The sequence below is a fragment of the Chelmon rostratus genome, chromosome 18 (genome assembly GCF_017976325.1).
Source record: "Chelmon rostratus isolate fCheRos1 chromosome 18, fCheRos1.pri, whole genome shotgun sequence".
In the NCBI taxonomy this organism is placed as follows: domain Eukaryota; kingdom Metazoa; phylum Chordata; class Actinopteri; order Chaetodontiformes; family Chaetodontidae; genus Chelmon; species Chelmon rostratus.
This window is the reverse complement of record NC_055675.1, coordinates 11995514-12018081: the sequence shown is the minus strand read 5'-3', so window position 1 is coordinate 12018081 and position 22568 is coordinate 11995514. Positions and strand designations below refer to the sequence as shown.

The 22568-nt window shown below is 41.3% G+C and overlaps 1 protein-coding gene across 1 annotated transcript; it reads right to left on the bottom strand.

Annotated features, from left to right (window-relative positions):
- Positions 1 to 4870: 4870 nt before the first annotated feature.
- trdn (triadin) lies at positions 4871 to 20247 on the bottom strand. The gene is made up of 6 exons (XM_041959235.1): positions 20231 to 20247; positions 13238 to 13436; positions 10209 to 10250; positions 6212 to 6259; positions 5715 to 5876; positions 4871 to 4994 (listed from the first exon to the last, which is right to left on the bottom strand). The coding sequence occupies exons 2-6, from the start codon at positions 13422 to 13424 to the stop codon at positions 4972 to 4974; spliced, it is 462 nt and encodes a 153-aa protein (XP_041815169.1). The 5' UTR covers positions 13425 to 13436; positions 20231 to 20247; the 3' UTR covers positions 4871 to 4971.
- Between the last annotated feature and the right edge of the window lie 2321 nt (positions 20248 to 22568).

The window sequence follows — 22568 nt, the reverse complement described above, 5'->3', positions numbered from 1 at the left end:
GGAGCAGCTGCTGATACGGTGTGACCCTTCAACACTGTGGTGTCTTGGAGAAATATTAACAATTTCTCAGTGGCAACTTGCAAACTGCATTTTTGCCTCTATGAAACATGCTACATATGTGTACCGCTTCACTTGACTGTAGCTCTGAAATACTCGACTATCCGTTGAATAAACATCCCAAAACTTTCCTAAAATGAAATCCATCAAGGGTGAAAATAACTTGTGCTGCATATCCGGCTTGGAGATAAATGGTTTCAATGGGACGTTAGCAGACTGATGGTGACATCTGTTATCACTGCACCATTATTAAATATTTAACAATAACACATTCCTGTATGAATGTGTGAGACAGACAGATTGTCTCTGAGATGGAAGTCACATGAACGACAGGAATATGTGTCATACCTGCTGATGCATGTGCGTGTGTGTGCGTGTGACACATGTGTGCATGTACCCCTCCCGGTGCCGTTCAGTTCTGTGTAATGCACCTCGCCCTAGGGCCAGGGTTGCCAGGTTGTGTAAATAAATTAAAGCAACAAATTATGTTTAAAAGCTTCTCCCTCAGGCCAGGGAAAGCTAAGATCCATTATTCATTGCTTTTACTGCCGGGAATCTACAGGCAGGTGTGTGTGTGTGTGTGTGTGTGTGTGTGTGTGTGTGTGTGTGTGCGTGCGTGTGTGTGTGTGCGTGTGCGTGTGTGTGGTTTTTTTTTTTTTTTTTGCCAATTATTCAAAGATTAACCGCTCTTACCCCATCACATTATCTTGTTGATGAAATTGAATACCATTTACATCCTGATAACGCTAATGAAAACCACAACAATGGATGTGGAACCTCATTTCTTTGTGCCGTAAAAGGAGAGATTCTTTTTGCAATGCGGGGCAAAAAAAATAATAAAATTTGAACGCTGACATGGCACTTTTTCTTGACATCAGCAATCACCTTTCAGTAAAGAGAGGAAGACGGAACGGAGAGCACAGCTCATCTGTGCGATTAAAAAAAATGATTTGTAGCAGAATGTGCTTTAAAGTGAATGTGTGGCAGTGTTTACTCATGTGAAAATCTTTCTGGAGGTTAAATGCTTTGCTGAAATCAAGAACTTGAGATGAGTAATTGGAGGAAAGCCACATGGGAAGGCTGCAGCAGCCTTTTTCAGGTCAGCTGACTTACAGCTCTGCCAGCAAGTCCCGGCCAGGACAAGGAGCTCCCCTGGCATATAGGAACCGTCTTCACACATCCTGGTTCCTCTTTATTCTACCGTGAATCTACTGTGGTAGATCCCATACTGCAATGAAAATACTCATATGCAAACCGCTTTAAAACAAGTGCTTCAGACATAATTGCTGTTTGATGAGCTCTGACGATGAACAGTTTGCAATAAAAATGCTTAGACGAGAGTTAGACGAGAAGGTCAATACTTCAATATCACGCCTGGCTGTTAAATCTGTGCTAAACTAAGCTAACCAGCTTCAAATGGTATCAATCTTCTCAGCTAACTCTCTGCATAGAAAACAAATGTTGGTATTTCCTGAAGTGTCTGTAAGTTACAGAACAGTGATCATTCCCATATAAGAATGCAATCCTGCTCCACCACACTGCATCTCTTCGTTTTTCATTGTATTCGTGCAATCAAACCACACAGTTTAGTTAAAATAGATCATCATAATTCTGCGCTAAATCATCGTCCGGCTGCTGCTCAGCTCCCAAACAAACCATTAGCAGAATGAAAGTGGTGTTCATTTGCTGTTCATTTACCTAAACAGTGATGAGATGGTGTAAGTGTGTGTTGGAAAGGATGGAGTGTTTGCTTTTACAAATGATTTTTGAGGTTTTAATCGATGTTATCTGACCACTCTGGATGTATCAAGACGTACAAGACACTAAGGTTTGTGTATTTTTTTGTCACTTTTACCTCTTATGAGATTATATTATATAATGAGACAAGTGGCGTGTAGTGAGAGAAAATGTCTGATAAGATTTCTATTAAAGTATCTGAATGGATGATAACGCATGATGCAATGTAATTTACTGAATCAACTCCCGGTACAGCCTTCGTGATTTTCTGCTACACTGATATGTTCACTACACTGTGGTTAAAGCTCCATTAGAGCTGTAATAAAGTTGTGATTTCATTATAATTTCATTTTAATTTTGTGACAATTTCATTACGCCAGAATCGCAATCCCACAAAACTGATTGTGAGCCGGCTCATTCTAATTAAACATTAATGTATCCCATTTACATTTGGTAAATGATACGAATGTTTCCACACAAGGCTGCAGACAACAAGATTATCAGGAGTGAGGAGGCAGACGCAGACGTATTTGTCTGGGAAATGATTGACAGTTTTGTGCACAACTGTCAGATGCTACAGATGTTTTCATGCTAGTTTTGTTCAGTAGTAGAAAGTAACTGCATGCATTTACTCCAGTGCTAAGCTTGCATTAAGGCATATTTTGAGCTATTTGCAACAACTAGTTTCATTTTATCTTAATTCATATTTTTTACTTCACTCCATTTCACAGGGAAATATTGTTATTTTTCTCAACTTCATTCACCAATTTTATTTATTTTTCACAATATTTCACAAACTATTTACATGTAAGCATATGATGCACTATTACAAAGCAAACTACCCAGAAGTATACATAATAGTTTAAACTCCACCAACTACAACAGTACTGTATACATTGCATCAATAATAACGATCCAATTAGCTCCATAAAGTTTGATAATTTAAGCATATTTTTATGGTACCCACTTTACAATTTTTTTTTTTGACCTGCATAAAATTTAAAATGCAGTATTTTTGCTCAACAAGAAAATACTTACAAGTAAAATTCCAAGTAAAAGTTCCATCTGCAATATTGTTGTTATTATTATTTTCCTTTTGTATAACATGTAGATATATGTAGTCGGTTTTTATTTTGTATTTTTTAGTCTCTTCTATGTTTACTTTATTTTTCCTGCTACTATTGCTTGCTGTCTGTAACACCCTAAAATCCTATATCTCATTTTCTCTCTTATCTTAAAAATCCTGCACTCAAAATTTTGCTTAAGTAAAAGTACAGAAGTATTAGCATCAAAATATACTCGTTATGCAGAATGGCATATTTCAAAATTCTGTATATTCTATTATTGGATTATAATTATTGATGCATTAATGTGTTCCTTACTTCAGTGTTGCAGCTGGTGAAGGTGGGGCTCATTTTTCACTATATATCCTGCCAGGTACCTGAATTTCACTCAAGGATTCACAAACTCTTATCTTTATCCGTAACAATGCATCAAAATGTAGGCCTATTTACTAATATATCTTTATCTTATATCATTCATCTGATTTTGCAAAGTCACTAAAGGTATCAAATAATAGTAGTGAAGTAAAGTACACTGTCTCTGAGCTATACTGGAGTAGAGGTAAAAGTACCTCAAACCCGTATTTAAGTTCAGTACTTGAGTAAATGTACTTTTCCACTGCTACAGTGTTCGTGTGTCCCCTGATAGACCTGCAAATAGTTTTTTGTGTCTTGCTGCTTTTTGCTTGGTGCATGCGACATAATATCTATTAAAATCTGTTGTTGTCATTATTATTTTGATTGATTAAACTGCACACATATCATTGTTTCAGATGCAGTACTTTCCCGTCTCTGTATTTCAAGGCTTCATAGTGTTGGTAATTGCTCACGTTGACTTGCTAAGGTTAAATGAGGCTGTATGAGCTATTCATATATCTTGCTGGTGATCTCATGCTCAGGCTTACTGAGTATTTTTCTTCTTTTCCCACCAACTTTATTCAGTCCTGTTTTCTTTTAACTGTGGGTCATGCTGTCCCCTTTATCTCAAGAAGAATTATGAATTTGCAGTTTCGTCTTTTCTCTCTGTCGCCCACCATCATCTACTTCTAAGGATCAAGCTCCCTGCTGGAGTCACACAGTCTGAAGCTGGAGCGACCCACTGCAGGCAAGCTGATCCTTATCTCTTGTCTGCCGGCTTCCTCCTGGCATTAGTGTTCGTCTTTCTGCCCGGCAGGTTGTTGCTGTTGCTGTACCTCATCATTTGCCTGGTGTCAACTTGGGGGCTTGTTAGCCATTGGTCATTTCCAACTCAGACCAGCTGACGTGCAGACAGATAGAAAGGCCGGAGATGGAAAGGAAGGGAAATGAAGGACTGCCACATGGCTTGTTGTGTGAAAACAATACATTTATGGTTAGGGTTGTGGTTGCACATGTTGTGGTGTTGTTAAGGTTAGAGGAAGTCTCCAGGGGATGAATGCAAAGTCCTCCTAAAGTGACAAAAAACAAACAAAGAAATATATAAAAATTTAGAATATGACTCAAGTCCAAATTTTAGTGTAATGTATGGAATGCATCAATAAACATTACTGTTTGTTACGTAAATGTAAAAAGAAATAGAAAGATTTCTATTTTTCTTTTTAAGCTTATTACCGATTCTGAAAAAGGTGAGGAGAATGTGGTGCATTGAAAAAAAAGGTATAGAGAATTAAATGATGAAGCGTTACCTTTCTCTTTCCATTCCATTTTAATTATTTAACTTCAATATTTACTGATCTATTACTGTATTTGTTAAGTTACAGTTCAGCTGATTTTACTATGCTTTGTCACTTTTGAGGCTCCATAGTAGGATGCAGCTTATGAAGAGTATGAAAACCTCTGAGACACATGATCATATGCCTGTTATTATTGATTTAAGAGAACTGTGTGCAGAAAACAGATATAATGTTAATTACACTCTAAAAAGAAAACCAAACTCACGTTTCAAATGGGCAGTGTTTATTCAATAAATTCCAAATGACAGACAGACAGAAAGAAACATAACCGTGATAAACTGTACATCCTCCTCCTCCTCTTTCTTTACATCCTCTCTCCCACTTCAGTCAGACACTCGTCTCTTTTGCCTCCTCTCCGGCTCCTCATGCTTGTCCATCCTCGTCCTTCTCCAAAGTCCTCTTGTTCAGAGCTCCTCAGAGTGGAAAGCTGAAGGACAAGAGGTGAGAATGAGGCGTTCATCAATCCCGCTTACTGCAGGTGTGAATATTAGTGGAGGGCAAACTGGGATACTGAGCTCCAGAGAAAACAGCTTTTTAAATGAAAAAAAACCTTCATTATTCTTCTGTCTGCTGTTGTTGTTCTGACCTTGCACCCTTTTCCAGTATAAACTAACTGATTATTATGTTCATGGTACAATAACTCCAACATATTTCTGCTACTCGCCATCTGAATGACACCATCCATTAAGTGTTATGAAATATTGTGAAACACACAATAAGTGCTCATGGTTTTACCACAGTTAATTAACAGTATTTTTAATGCACCACTGGTTCTGATAATTGGCTGAAGAAGATACGATGAGAATTTATTTTATATGCCTAATGTATTTCCACAATTTAGCAGGTTAAAGGGGCATCGCATTCATTATAATTCTGTTAGTCGGTATGTGATTTCATTCTGACGGCTCCATTACTATTATCTGCACGACAGCGATTCTAATGAGCGTCTGAACTAAGAACCCTCAGGATTTACAGTTTGCTCTTCAATTCATTTACACGCTGATATATTAATATCAAAATGTTTGATTCGTGTCAGTGTCACGTCCGGAAAAAGATGCCAGGTGGGGCAAGCGTCTCATTCACGAAATTAGCTGTTAGTCGTCATCCTCATTCAATGGTTAATCAGTGTGAGATGATGTTTTCTTACATGTGAGGGTTTCAGTTAGCTGGTGAATACCTTCCTCCTCATCATCGGGAGCTACCAAACTGGCTGCAAAAGTCCATATCATCTCCAGCCAATCGGTGGTCTCCTGAGCTGTGACATCAGCAGGGACTGCAGCAGGGCTTGATCTTATTGGACGAACACCACCTACATAGAATAAAGACACAGAACAATAATATAGAATAGGGCAAATATTATGAAATATTTGGCTATTTTAACAACTAAACATGAACTTGAACAATTAAACAGGGGGTTGACAAAATATCAGGAACCCTTACCCTTACTACTGCATTTATATACTCAACATACATGTGAAGGCGTATGTGATGCAGCTGATGGGACACTATAATATATCATACAGGTACTGTAAGCCTCAGTTTGGTTACAGCAGGTTGCCAGAGAAAGAACTACTATAATAGTAGATACTAAATTAAATGTAGTATTAGTGAATGTAGTGATATGTATGATGAGTCTGTGCTTGCCTCTAGCCTTCAAACCTCTCCTAGCGATGGCAGGTGGAGGAGGGAGACCTGTGGGGGGACACAGCATGAAGTGAAGTATAAAATACAGTTTGTAAAGAGAGAGAGAGAGGGTGGGAACACAGAGGGAAGATTCATCACCCTGCATATGTTCTGTCACTCACACCCACAGCCAGCTTCAGATTTATTGGTTTGCAGCTATGATGGCAAACATGAAAAAAAGAACAATAATCGTAATAATAACAATAAACACGTCAGCATGCAGAACATGTTAGGACTTCATCTCTCGACATGCTGAGCGAGAACACAGCAACAAACAGCACTTTCAGCAGCATTTCAGCCCCCCCCCCCCTTACACAGTTTGATCATTTCATGTGTTAGTGTCACTTTTTTGTGTTTCCACTCCGGAAGTCTGAAGTTTCAACACATCTGCTAAAAACACATACTGGTACCACTTCAAACCCTGGTAAAAGTCTGGTACCACATGACGCACTGGAGGCATTTCAAAGCAGCTGAAAAATTATTCTAGTTATATTTGTTGTATTTTCGCACACAGACTCTCCTATGCTGTCTCCAACGGCTTTGCCCCAGCAGGTGCTCCCATTAATTAATCTCTGTAATTTTCCCTCTCCCAGGTGGAGGACGATATCTGTCTGCTTGCTGCCCAGTGTGAGGGAGTCGTATAATGGATCTTCATAAACAGCTGATTAATGCACTGACATTTCTTTGATTGGCACTCCAGACACAGTGCAGGAGACACCAGGAATAGAAGGCCAGCATCTGCACCCCGCTGACTCTCTGTTTATTGCCTCTCTACCCTCTGTCTGTCTTTCTCTGATTCACTCTACGCCCCTTTTCTTTTCGTCTCCCTCTGTCTTTAAATCTATTTTCTCTGTCTTCTGTCTCGCTCTCATGTTGTCTCTTCTCTCTTTCTGTCTTTCTTAGTTTTGTGTCGTTTCGCAGCCACATCAAAATGATTAGACGCAAAGAAAAGAGAATAAACATACAAATTGTGCCGCAGAGATAAAAAGAAGAAACCAGGAGGCTCTGAAAAAGCTCTCAGAAGAAAAGAGCATGAAGCAGAAGAAGAGACGCATCTGAGCTGGAGAAGCAAATGATGCAGAGCTTTGATTTTTTCATTTTTGTTTCTTCCTCTTCTTCCTCTCCATCCTCCCTGTTCTTTCTTTCTTTCCTTCCTTCCTTAATCCCCCTCAATTTCATCCTTTCCTTCTTTTCTCTTTTCTTTCTCTTTGCTTTTTTCACTTCATCCCCAGTCTTTCCTTAGATCTTTCTTTCTTCTTCCTTTCTTTCTTTTCCACTTCTTCCTTTTTTGTTTTGTCCATTCTCCCTTTTTCTCTCCATTCATGCTTCCTCCCCTTCTTTCTCTTGTACTTTTTTTCTGTTTCTTTCTTTTGTTCTTTCTTTTTATTTCTTTCATTCTCCTTCCTTCCTTGCTTTCTTTCATAATGTTTTACTTCTTTCCTTCTTCAGTCTTGCTGTCTTCCCTCCTTTCTTTCTGTCTTTCTTCACTTCTTTCCTTCCTCCTTTCTTTCATTATTCCCTTACTTCCCTCGCTCCTTTTTTCCTTTCCTTCTTTTCCCTCCTCAGTCTTGCTTTCTTCCTTTCTTTCTTTGTGTCTTTCTTCATTTCTTTCATCCTTTCTCTTCATTATTCCCCTACTTCCCTTATTTAGTCATCCTTCCTTCCTTGATTTCTTTACTTCTTCATTCTTGCTTCCTGTTTTCCTCTCTGTCTTTCTTTCCTTCCTCATTCTTGCTTTCTTTCTTTCTTCCTTCCCTTACTTACGTCTTTCCTTACAGATGTGACAGTGACACTGACCTTGCATAGGAGTGATATTGTGAACACACGACATACAACACTTACTCTCCATCACTAACGCTGTGTGGCTGCAGCATTTCTACCTTCTCCTCCTCAAGAAGAATCACATACATTAAGAATTTCTTATTTTGTTGCCTCTGCCTCTCTGTCAGAGAAAAAAGCTTTGATAAGGTGACTGATTAAAGTGTCGGCAGTGCTGCTTCTTTGTCTCTCCTCCTCCCCCTTTTCTCTCTCTGATGTCCCTGCATTTTCTTGCTTCCAGCTGTTTTCTATACTCTCTGCCTTAATCTCTTCTGAATTACTGTATTTTTCTTTACTGTATGTCGAGGCAGTTTTGTGGCTCTCAGTCTCCACATTTATATATCTGTGTCCTCTCCTGATGCTTCTTTGTCTATTCTCTCTGTATACGCACAAATACAAAACTCTATCTCTGCTCTCTCGCGATGGGGAGAATTGCATTTCTTTTTTTTTTTGTCCGAAAATGTCTCCTTGCCGTTTCATTCACACGCACTGGCCTTTATTGAAATGTCATGGCTGCAGAAAAGGCTTGTGATTAAAAATGCAGCCCAGCATTTTGTCATTGTCAACTTGCAAATATTTGCTTCAGGAAATGGAAGATAACTACAACGTACAGGGGACGCCTGCTTTCATGTGCATTTCCTCCTCTGCTCAGGACGATCCTCCGCCCTGAGAGAAGGGTTTCTCTCTGGATTTCTTAACTTTTATTGATAACAGTGCATGAAATATGGGGGATAAAATGAATCAGTCTCATCCAGGGACTCTGTATTCCATTTTCGTTGTTTAGGTTCTCTTGTATTATCAGGTTAGCCACATCAGCTTATCATCAACATATTTTTCAATGTCAGCGCTTAAAAGAAAATAAACCTGCAAAATTGAACAAATTATTCTATTTGAGATCCCAACAGGTCTTCAGATTTACTGCTGTCAGAAGATACCACAGTGGTAACCAAGTGCCTGGACGTTTTATATTATAAGGCTGTGTATCACACAGCTTCTTAGAAGCTGAGGACTGCAGGTCCAGAGGAAACACAAACACACATGCAGGTCCACCACAGTTATGCATGCACATGTGCTGAGTTGTCATGCACCTACAGACAGTCCACAGACTGGTGACAAATTAAAGATAAGAATCAAATCAACTGATGAAAGTTTTGCATCAGGAAACTATGCTCAAAGGGTAAATCAGTCTCGTTTGGTCTTTCTGAAGTGGGGTTGTATGAGGTGCTTCCATATCAATAGGGAGTGTAAGCTGTATTAACTAGATACCGGACAGCACGCCCCCAGTTTGGAGGAGCAGCTGGAGTACTGATGTAGGAAGCTAAGCAATGTAGTGCTGTAGACTGGAGTCAGCAGCAAAATGTATTTAAGCCATTTTAAAATAGGCCCACCTAAAAAAAAAAAAAAATCAATATCGGTTACAGCGTACGCCATATTTAGAATATTTTCAGAGCTTCACCTTGCCATCTAACAGCTCTTTCCAATGGGTAACTGAAGCTGTTATATTGCTCTACTACTTGGTTAGGTTTGGGAAAAGATTCACAAGGGACGTGAACCCTGCTTTTTCTGGGTGAGGGTCCACCGTCCTCCAAATGCAGACTTTACAACATCGTTTGACACTTTTGGAGTGAGAACGGGCTAAAGTCTATCGGACTACCCTGCAGGTTGAGAAATGACACTAAACGGCTACCCAGTGCCTTGAAAAGTGACACCACGGGGTTCTGAACAAGAGTCCATATGCGACAAGTTGTGAGCGAGAACGGGCTGTTTTCCAGCAAAGGCACAAAATAGTAAAAATTGCCCACAGTCTCAATGGGAAATATCTGAATATCTCAGCAAACGTGTGGGCAGAAAACAAGCTCTTTGAAACTTTCAAGCACAGTGGCTTCAGCCATGAGGGTCATAGCTGATGTTTAGCTTTTGACAGAGGCTGGTAAACTCTTGCAGATGGATAGTTTCAACCAACACACAGCTGATTTAGAGTTGATTTACCCTTTGTCAAATACAGAGTCCTGTGTTTTTGAAATACTGGACACACACTAGACAGGGATCATGTATATCTTGATTTTATGTCAGGCAGCGCTCTAATACAAGCAAGCGGTGCAGTCAAACTGTTAGTGGTTTTTGCTGTTGTTGTTTTTACCAGGAGATAAACACACGGGGTCGTCACAGTATGATGTGTACTCTTTGGATGGGATGGCAGGTGATTGACAGCATGAGGATGGAGAAGAGGTGAAGGGTTGGGGGTGGGGTGGGGTGAAGGAGGAGAGTGAGGAAAGGAGTTAAAGATGAACATGTTGGATGTGTGAGGCAGGACTATCCTCGGACTGTAGGATAGTCCAAATACATGGTGGTGTGTAGAAGTTGTGGGAATGGTGGGAGTGACATGAGTGGAATTGATAGAGAGGTCATTATCATAGTAAATTAGGTGCATACTGGAATACATCAATACACCAGAATCAAAGTGGTTGATTTCCTGTTGTGTGCTAGAAGAGCAGAGGTAGTTTGACCTTTCTGTGTCAGGTCACTGAAGTGCATATTCAGCCATGTAATCCTTTTTTTTTGTTTGCAGGTGAATTGTTTTTGAATAATTGCTTTATAATTTCAAAAGATATTTTCTGGAAAAAGTTACTAAATGGGGGGAACATCGGAATGCATTCAAAAGATTGAAAGCTTTATTCTCCACACAGTGTGTGTTGAAAGCTTGTCTGTCGACCAATTTCACAATTTTTGGCATGTTTAGCTGATGTGCTAGCAATCGAATGCAATGAATTCACCCTGAGCGTATGAATTTAACCTTTATTTTTCAGGCAACGTCTGGTAAATTATTCGAAAATGCATTAAAAAGTAAACTACTACAAAATAATGAAAAACTCTGAAAATGCAATCATGTAAGATAATGTCACCATTGAAAGTAACACAGATTCAGTTCATTATACTAAACACTTGGTTTAGTAGCGTTATTCTGATTCAACTTCACTCTAATACTCACTGTATAACTGAAACAATGTTAATTCCCACATCAGCATCAATAGTCTGTACTTTAAATGCAATGACCATGCACACTAATATATTAATTGTAATTTAATTAAACCAATACTGTTGAAATTGGTGTTGTAGTGCACAGTGTTCTGATGTTGTACATCTCATTGCAGTTTCTGGGAATTTAAAGAAAAAGTTTAACATTTTGGGAAATTAACATTGAGTTTGTTGCTGAGTGTTAGAATAGATTCAAGCCATTTTCACGTGTGTACGCCTATGTTATATAGGAAGCTACAACTTGCAGTTGGTTGGCTTTGCTTAGCATAAAGATTGCAGGGGGGAACAGCTAGCCTGGTATCATACCAGCACCTGCAGAGCCCACTAATTAACATATTATATAAATATATTATGTTTCTATGAAATCCAGGATACATTCAGTGACACCTGTAAGATTCAGGCAATAACTTTACTGATCGTATAAGTAATGTTACGTGCAGCTAAATATTCTCCCCCTTCCTGTGATGCTCTGCATTGAGTTACGCTCCGTGACATTAAATTACCACTTTGAGGACCAGGAATGTTTAGGGTAGGCTCAAAACATTCAGGCCTGAAGCAGTGGCGGCCCGTATGACCTATGGGATGCAACCAAAGCTTTGGCACCCACTCACGGTTGCTGTGCTCATTCTCGCTGTTTGCATGAGTCAGTTTAACTCTGAATGTTGAGCGGAACAAATCAGCTGCGTAAATCTGTGGTTACGCAGGTGCACGTCACCCAATGTTAAATGCCAAGTTACCAATATTACCCTTTGGTTTGTACAGATTAAAACTGACAGGTTTGTTATATCAATCAGAGCACTTAAGGTGGATTTTTCTACCTTCATACAGAGCCAGGCTAGCTGTTTCCCCCTGCATCCAGCCTTTATGCTAAGCTAAGCTAACTTCTGGCTGTATTGTAGACTTAATTAAGTGCACATCACTTCCCAAACTGTCAAACGTTTGCTTTCAATGTGAAGTTATAACTGGAGTTGAATGACATTCACATTTTTTTCCTCAGTGTTTTGATTTCTGGGGTGGTTAACAACCCAGATTCCATTTTTACAAAAATAAGACAACACGCCGCAGAGCATGGCACGGTTGCTCTTTCTTGATTCCTCCTGTTACGCCGCAATCAGACGTCTCTCATTATCTCAAGACATAAATTAATGGATGTGCAGAGCCTCGTAAGCCTGATCACGGTGAACAGCCAGTCTTAAGCTGAACTGAACATGTTTGAAGGAGAGATCTTTACTGCTGCATTTACTTTAATCAATCAGCGACACAGTAGCGTTCTCAGGGAAATTCATTTTCCGTTATCTCCTGACAATGAAGTAATTAAAGCGTGATCACAGAAAAGAAATTAGATCAGGCAGGACAATTAAGTCGTGAGCTGGAGATAACGGGATTAAAGATACATGAGGAAACAAAGCTGCTCTCAGTTACTGTAGCGCAGCAGCAGGCAGGAATGTGTCAAATTTAAAAGAAGTGTGTGTAAAGCAGAGAAATCAGGACTTTAAATTGCTAGATGTCTTGATGGTGTGCATGGTAACACCAGGAAATGACCTTTCAATCCATTCCACAAGTGTATGAGTGAGGCATTTAAGTGAAAATGAGCAGGACAGAGCTCATTATGTACACAGCTGTATCACTACACTGGTACATAAACTGTCAACTGGTGGACTAATTGACGTTAGAGTCGAGGTGATCGTGTCAGTGTGAGAGAATGAACTTCTAAAAACAGTGTGTCATTTTCCAGACGTCCATGTGTCAAGTGCAGGGCAACACAGGACGCGCCATGTGTGCACAGACGATTGTTATTAACACGTGTTGAAAAGACGCCGCGCGTCCCCGAACTTGACACACAGACGTCGTTGAAAATGACGACCTTCGTGAGAGCGCGTCCACTTTTGAAGTCTGCTTCAAAAATGCCTTGTTGAGAAACGTCTGGATGAAACATGGATGTGTCAGCGATGTGCGAATAAATGGGTGTAAATGAATTGAAGGAAAGTGTCACAAGGTATAATAACACATGACAAACACATTATAATCACAATGGAATGAGCATTGTTGAATTTTTCATTTAAAATGCAGCAAAAGTCTAAATAAAGATTCAAATGAGAATAAAAACGAGTGATGGACAAAGCCTCCTGTTACCTGCCAGAGTTTTATAGTCAAGCAGATCGAAGAGAACGATGGCGACTCCTGACCACGTGAGGATCAGAGCCACGACCAGCAGCCAGGCCATCGGCGAGCTAAAGGTCAAAATGACATCATCCAAAAATGTCCTCTGATTGGTCCGAGCCGGAGGGACCGCCTCCCCGCCGTTAGCTTGGCTGGTCATTGCTGAGGAGAGCTGAGAGTGGAGAGAGAAGTTAGTAAGAGGAGGACATTACTATGACAGAGACGGGGAGAAAACTAGCTGATAGTGTGTGTAATTCCTGCCACTAGGGGGTCTCTTGATCAAACGATGTAGTTTGATGATGTTGTGAAGAAGCGCGGGATCATGGGAGTTGTTGTCCTCATTGTTAAACAACCATGGACGAGGTAATGTATTAAAGATTTATTACATCTCGTCACATTCTCTTAAGTAAATGTATGAAAAGCAGCATTACCTTTGACAAAATTATGGATTTTTCTGGGTTTGAGCATTGTCGGAAACCTTTGGGATAATGTAAACACACAACTTAACAAAATGAATAACACAGATCTAGTCGTTTTTCGTCATTTTGATGCAGAAACTTCACATATTATACCTTTAAAGCGCTGTGATTTAGTATTCCACCTCCATAAAGATGCAAGGACTCACAAGAGATGGGTTTTAAAAAAGACTGACAAAATAAAAAACTGCAGCAGAGGCTGAAATATGCAGAACTTTTTGTCAGGCTCCAAAGTCGGCCATCAAAAAGCAGTGGATCCCCTTTGTGCAAACTGTGACGTTGTTTCATTAAATCCTCCGTGCGTGGAAACTGCAGCTTCCTTTAATCTCTGCCTTCCAAACGTGGCTTTCTGTTATAAACTTCTCCAAGCCCAGATAACTCTGATCATCACAGATGCTTTCTCAGACTCCCGGTGGCTAGCGCACTGGCCTGCATATGTAAAACTGGTCCAGCGCCCCTTTAAAGCCCTTTTTTTGCCACTGTGTTTACAGCAAAAAACAAGCTGTAAACACAACATTGACATTACCTTTTAAGTTCATATGGCAAACTCACAAACAGTAGCTCATTTGCACACATAGCATATGCAAGCAACCAATTAGCATTCATTTGGCAACCCAATTCTGGTAAGCTGATAGATGTGAGTCCAATATTCACTCTCCTTTTTCGCTCTGACTCCTCCCGTGTGTCTCAGGAGTTAGCGACTCCTGGGGAGAATATCTGCTAAATGCTCCACTGTGTTCACCAGCTGGTTGTTATCTGCGTCTGCTGCTTGGTGCCGGGCAGGTGGTTTACAGTGGGGAGGCTTTTTAGCCGAAATCAGCTGCCTGTTGCGTTTTAAAACGAGGCTTGCGAGAGGGTCAAGAGCTGTCCCCAACAGTTATGTCGTCGGCAGGAAAACCAGTTGGAAGGACAGCTGTGAGGAGCTGCAGAGTCAGGCGATAGCTTCCTGTGGGTTTGTCACTTGGAGCAACCCCTTTCACACACAAGCCGTTATTAGATTTGTTTGCATAAAATATTAATTAAAGCAGCTTTAAAGTCAGGGAGTATGTGTGAGAGTGTGTACTCTCGAGATCAGGCAATATGCCCTTTTAATTCTGATGACAGCACCATCTTGTGTAACCCTTTTCGCTGACACGGCAGTTTTGTTTAAGGTCTCTGGAAATGCTGACCTCACCTTTAAAACAGTCGGTATCTATAACCATCAATACAAACAAGATTGCGACGCAATTAGCATCTGCTTTAGAAGATTATGATGAGATGTAGAGTGCAGTCTGGCCTCGGTGCAAAATTGGTGGTAGAAAACAAAAAAATTCTGAATAACCTAGAAAATTTGGGGAATTTTGTTGGGGTGGAAGGTTCACTTCGCCTTGAGGCCTTCGAATGAGTGCAGCGCAGGGCTTCAATCCAGGATGGCATCGGATCATGAGGATCATATGGCGTGATTCTGACACTCACCACCTTGAATTCACCACAGAGCCCAATTTGTGCAACGGAAATCTGTCACTGATATGAGTAATATCTCCACTTTGTGCAACATTCAAGCCTGTTGCATTCATGTCCCCCCGTTCTTATGATTAATGCACACAGCAGCTGTTGTTTTCACATGGATGTTGGTGAATCATTCAAGTATGTTCTGTTTTTCTTTGTGTGAGGATGAGAATGACAGATATGGGGGGAGAGAGAGAGACACAGATATTGCCAGAGGGGATGAGGAGATTAAATTCCATCTCACTTTGAAAAATCTGCTCTACAAGACAAATTACTTCTCTGAAGAAAGTTTTCATCACTGTATGGCGGCGGGGCCGTGTGCCATAACATGATTACGCTCCCGCGTTAGGCTGTTTGTGTTCATTATGTAGCGTGCTGCGATGAACGCCTCAGATGATTTATTTTTCCCTCTGTCTCACCGCCTGCCTCTCACACCACTTATCTGCAAATATAAAGTGATAGTCACACTGTGGTGGAGATCTGAATTAAAATGGGACTGACTAATTTGGAAGAAACATGCCCTTCTCAAGGTTATTAATGAGGCCCCGAAGGAGGCAGATCCACGTGAGTCCTGTGAGCTCTGTGCTGGTCCAGCTGAGGCATTTAACACCACCCGTCATGACGCTCTCGTTGACACTATTAGGTGGCAGTTTGGACTCTAATGCAGAGTGTAGATGGGTGACAATGCTCCCCTGTCTCCTCATTATATCATACATGTACCTCAAGGCACATTTCATTGCTTTCCCCCTCAATATATATGCTTCGCCTTGCGAGTTAAAACCAATCACTTGAGTTAATTGGCCACTTTACAGCTTTTTATGTGGCCTGTGCACTCAAACCCAGAAGAAGGAGAGCTTGAGTGCACAAGACTATGAAACAGCGAATGCAGCAACAAGTATTAGAACTTGATGCAAAAGGCGGGATCACTTTGGCACGGCCGCATTCACCAGTTCGGGGGCGAAACATCGATGATGGATCCCTATTAAACCCTCCATCCGCCTCCACGCTCCCACGCTGAGTCCATTTATTTTCCCTGCCTGGTAAATGCCTGTGTCCAAATTCCATACTACACTAATCATATAGTACATTTTAATCAGTATAATTCCCTAATGAACGTGTGCATAGATTTTGTGGGCTATTTGTGCACCATTTGAAAAAAATACAAATGATGGTAGACATCTCCAGCAAAATTAAAGTATTAAATTGTTGGATTAACTTTTTTTTTCCACTGGTAAAGTTAAATTCACAACACCTTCAAAAAACACTACTAAAGATTAGTATATAGTACAAACTGTATTCAATTATCTATCTATCTATCTATCGACAGTAGAGTGTATATAGGTTATCCAGGACGGTTGTATAATGTGGAGAATTGATGTGTTTTGACTCAGCAGCTGCTCTCAGGCTGACCTTTCTGTTGCTGCATTCAGATAACAAACTACAAAATCAATTTAACATAATTCTGCCCACACACACTAGAATGTGCATTTGTGTGTACGCCTGATTCAAGAAAGCTAACCATCGATCTGGTGAACAACAGCTGGCGTGCGTGCCTGCGTGTGTGTCACCTCACGTGTAGAGCTGACAGTGCCCGTGAGTGCGATATAAAAGCTGACCATTGATCCGGCGAGGCCCAGGCAGCGGCTGGCCGGGCTGGCGTATTGATCCGCGGCAGGTAAAACGGTCACGATGTTACAATGACAGAGGGTTGGAGCACAGTCTAAATGTCCTGCAGCAGAGAGATCAGACAAAAAGCCGCACTGTGCAATCATCCACTTCACCACTCTTCTCCAAACCACGTAATCACAGTGTAGTTCTCTTATATGGCCCAATATATGACTCAAAGTTTGAGTCACAGCCTGCAAATATTTTTCCCATACGCTACGTATGTGTCTGTCCTCTCCTCAGAACCAGATGACCCAGCCCACCTGTTGTTGCCACCAAGCGCTGATCTGATACTCACACACAAACAAGGACACCAACTGCTGCTGCTGCCTCCTCTACGCCGAACTGAATTAGAACAATGTGCGTGCAGGCTGCCGGGCGCCATTTGAGGGCGAATGAAAGGCGACAACGGCACTTACAAGAGTGTGAGTCATCCCCCTTTTAACAAGTCTGCATTGCCCCTTTTCATGAGAACACCAACTTTAAGATAAATAAGCACAGTGCTGCTTTTAACGTAATCTTGTTAAGGTATTTTTACCAGAGGTAGGAAGTAACTAAGTACATGTAAGTACTGCACATACGTACACTTTTGAGACATTTTTAGATTATTTTCAGTCTACTTCTGTTCAATGTGTCAGTGGGAAATATTGCACTTTTTAGTCCACTACTTTTATCTGACAGCTTGAATTAACTAGTTACTTTTCAGAATAACATTTTACATCAAATATGTAAGCTTATAAAACACAACACATTGTTATAGATCCGGTGTGTAAGATTTAGTGGCATCTAGTGGTGAGGTTGCAGAATGCAACCAACTAATTACCCCTTGCCTCACCCCTCCCCTATGGAGGCTAAAAACTCAATAAACAGTAGTTAAAACTCCATGTTGATCAGCTACAGCAGCAAAATGCTGCTTACACATTGATGCATCAATATAATAATGTCAAGTATGATAATATAGCAGTAAAGGGGAAAAAATACATCTTAAACCACTAATCATTATCTGATTGTATCACATCAGCCTGGCATGAAGTTAGAGTAAAAGCCCAGAAGCATAACACATTTCCTCTAACAGAATAAACTGACTGAAGGTTTCATTTGTCAGAAACTCAGTGTCTTGTCATATGTGTTAAATTCAGCTTATGTGCAGGGACGACGACAGCAGGGATTCAGACAAGTCAAACATTCCTCTTGGTTGCATTTTCAGCAATTACATGATGGCGCTGTGAGGAGTGTGAAAAAAGAAAAACGAGGGAGGAAAAAGGTAACTGATTATTTCAACATCAAAGCAAATATTTTTAAATGCAGTTCTTCCCAACCAGGGGGACTGGACCCCCCGGGGGATCCCAAGACACATCACAGAGATCCCAGGATGATATAAGGGAAAAAAGAGGAAAGTATATCATAGTGAAGACTTCAACTCTTCGGGCCTCTGAAGCTCCCTCACATGAAACAAACTTCTCAAACTGTACCTCACATCCACTCAGACCCCAATCTACGTTAAAGGGGCACGACATGCTGCTTCATTTTAAGGGGGGCACAAGCCAAAAAGGTGGTGGACCTATGAGCAAAAATGTTGCTTTTTCAATAACGTTCACGTTGACAGTGTGCGGGAGTTGACTACCTTTTCATCTCATCGCTTTAAAAAATCACGAACAAGACGTCAAGCAGCCACACAAAGTGCATCATTATACCTGCGAGTGGCTGCAGCGTGGCATTTAGTCATGAAAGGAAGCATGTGAAAATGTGTTTATTTCTCTCTTTTTTTCCTGGACATTTCTATTCAGTGAATGTGATTCATGTGAGTGAATGTGACTTCAGGAAGGTGTCAACATGTCCTCATTCCTGAACGACTGCACAACAGGTCGATTGCCAATGAGTCCCAAAACCACATACAGTGTGCGACCTCTGGGGAGCACCAGCGTTGTGAAATGGTCACAGTTTGCTGAGGTTTAGGCGCAGAAACTGCTTGGTCAGGTTAAAAAAACAAACAAAACACAAAATGTCATTATTCTGTAGCACTAAAATTCATTGAACACCACTAAAGTTGTAGTTTTCCACCTTCTAAAGTTTGGTAGTGTACAGTCAGTAGCAGCTAGCCTTTAGTAGTAATCAGCATGAGAAAGAATAACCGTGCACAGACCTCCTTTTACAGCAACATCAGTATCAGATCATTATGAGCAAATTTAGACAGAAAAAAAGGATTTTTTTACAGCACCTTGGACTTTTGAGATTGCTGGATGTTCAGCGATAACCTTCAGTCCTTCAATGGCTCGGGTAATGCAGCGTTACCATAGAAACAAGCATGTAACTCCTTCGTTAAATCCTTTTCGGCCCCAGCTGATTGTGAGAAAAAGACGATGGAGGCAACACTCAAATCCGGCCTCGAAAAAACCACACAGCAATTGTGTTAAGCTGGATCACAGCAGGTCTAAAAATACACTAAAACCTTCCCCACAGATGGAAAAGGAAGGAAATTCACAACAGTTCTTTGCTTTTTGCTACTGTTCCGTTAATTTCGAAGTTCTTCTTGAAGGTTTCGGTTTGCGTCCAAAAAACTCCGGCGTCGAAGTTTCCGGGATTCGGTTTCTAGCTGGTTAAATGCCGGAGAGAGTGAGACAGACAGCGAGAGAGAGGAGAAGGGTTGACCTACTGAGAGTCACCCTGCCCCCTCTGAGGGTCCAAAATAGAGAGGTGGAGCAAGTGGAGGGAGGGGAGAGGAGATTTCAGAAGGTGAGGAGTGCAGAGAAAGAAAACAGAGCGTACAGGTGCAAACGATCAAGAGATGGAGAGGAGAAAGAGAGAGGAGGAAAGAATACAGCGAAGAGATGAAGGCTGAAAAGTCTCCTGTGCTGTGTGCTTCGGAAACACTGAGCGTATTAATCATGATATAATGATGGAGGCAGCCAGAGGCAGCTAACAGCTGATGCTACACCAGCGCTCCCTCCTCTGAGAGGCCCAGGACTCCCTGCCTTACCTGCCATACTGACCCAGTCTCTGCAAAATACCAAGGCGGCTCCCTTACACCTGTGAAATGAATGAGGTGGTGCTACTGCTGGTTTTGTGTTACTTCATCGCCTGCTTTGATGTGATTTGACAGTTTTAAACGATTGGTGGGTCGTCCGATAACTGCAGCACCAGTAGTTCTAACACAACAGGAGACCAGTTCACTTTGCGTCCTTGACAACAACTTCAGAAAGAAAGTGCTGAGAGCGTTAAACTTCTCATTCTCTCAGCACTTCCTCGAGGGGAAACATACTTCTTTGTAAGCGCTCCGCCTGTCAAACAGAGGTCAAAGTGAAGAGTAAATAAGCGAATAAATATCCAGTCGACTCACCCCATGTGAGTCCTTAAGCCCCGTCCGAACCTGTTTTTTGAGGCCCCGGTTTAAGTGAGGGTGTGTGTGCCTGTGTGAGAGAGCAGTGGGAAGGAGTAACCTGACCCCCAGTCTCGCCCTGGGAGCCTGCACCGAAGAGGCTATAATTAGAGATACAGACAGCAGCTGGTGTTAACATTGGACTGGACTGCTTTATATGTAGGGCGCACTGAGGGCTGGGGGGGGGGGGCACAAACACACGCACACACGCAATTCAGGTCCAAACTTTTGCAAGCTCACAAGAAATACACAAGAAATAGTTAGGGACTGCATGAAAATTACTCACTTCAGAAAGCAAAACCCTCCAAGAAGAATTTAAGATTGCGTACCCTAATTAAAATCTTAATGTTAATAAAAGAAGATGACAATGATGCTTCACAACATTGTATCACAGCTTTCATGATAAAAAACACATTGCTAAGTGTCATGTTGTAATGTACAGTAAATTGTTTCTCATGTTAACATGTTGTTAAAACAACAAAAATAACTTAATAATTATATCATAGGTTAACTTTATTGCACGTTTTCTCCTTGTATTGCAGAATGAAGTGAAGGTGGAGATAATGTTAAAAATGAAACACATTTCCCGAGCCCTCTGCAGCACTTGTCATATGTTAAATAAAGAAAAAAAATTGATGACTCATCTTAAACTCGGGTACGTTGACGCAGATTTATCCAATCAGACGTGATTTGGGGTGACGAGCTGACCTGCCCTTCGTATAAAACCGCGCTTCACCGTCAGCCTGTGGCTCGTATTTAAATTACAGTCTTAGTCTGCTCCTTGATAAACGCTGACAGGTTTCCCTGTTATGTAGTTCAAAAACAAAACATGTCAGACAGCCTAACAAAGAGAGACAGCCAGTCAGCTCCCAGCGGCTCTGACGCTCTCTCAGCCTCAGCTGAGGTTCGTCTAAGCCACCTAATAAATGTTTACCGCTGGCTTCGTTTCGATTCTCACTGATTTATCTGTCATTTCATTGTGTTTTTTTTGTCAGATAGCTGCTGTGCACACACACAAATGTGCATACCCACGAGTGATGAAACCGACCATCCAAAGTAATTCTGATGAAATTAAGAGCAATCAAGAAGAACAACGCTCATGTCTGCACTACAGTACGCTGTGTGTGTGTGTGTGTGTGTGTATGTGTGTTTGAGGGATCATCCTGAATTATTACTCCCTCTATCTGTGGCTCAAAAGCTGTGAGTCTCTCCCTCTGAGCATCACACTCAAAATCAAAAACTGAAGGCTATTTTTGCCTCTTTGAGACTCTCGGAGCCTGTTCCTCAGGTTCAGATCCCCGGACCGTGGCAGAGGTATTCAGAGCCGCTGGTGTCGGATCAGCACCTCTGAGAGCGAACGGGGACGAGCACACACCTGGGAATGCTGGGGGGCACAGCTGGATCTGCTCCGACGGCCCCGAGGAGACGCATCCAGCAACACTTCAGTTCTCACGTAGACCCAAACCCCCGAGGCTCTGCATTGTGTGACTGTACTTTCCTCCTTCCTGTAAGCCTTTCAGCATGGTTCAGCTTGAGGATTCTAGGTCCCTTATACATATCTCTCACTACTGCTACAGTATGACTAAGACTTACACCTTTAAGACTCCCATTACTCTCGCGTCCAAAAGGTCTGAGACCGCGAAAAATACAGCTATTGGTCTGCAAATCACTCACAAGGCTCGGACCAAGTTATGTTTCAGACATTTTTATCAGCATGAACCTTCTTGGACTCGTAGGTCTGCTGAGCCTGCTGCCTCTTCCCACACAGGGTCAGCTCAAACCACGGAGAAGCTACATTTATGCCACACATACGTGGAACAACGTCCCTGCTGATCTTACTCACCGTCCAAATACGACCATGCTTTTTATACTTAAAACCTACCTCTTCCCGGCTGCCTATAATTGAATTATGGCCAATCCACAGTTGGTCCTCCAGTGATTTATGGCAGCAGGATGGTGTGTGTGACTCAATATAAACTACAGTGTCTATGTTTGTTCTAAAAAAACAAAGAAGAACATGTCACCCACTGCAGCCGTGTGGTTCACTGATGTGTTTCTAATAGTTCTTGGACAAAAATGTAGGTTGATGACACAAAGGAAGACATATCAGGCTTTGAATACACAGACAGGGCTTCTTACTGGGATCAATTCATTCTTTTTTTGGATCTTTTCATGCATTTTATGGCAAAAAGAAGAATATTTATATTATCTGAATATATATTTGTTTATGTTATTTCACTTTATACTCAGCCTAAAGTACAAATTCCTTCAACAGGTCTTTACAATGGCACAAAATATA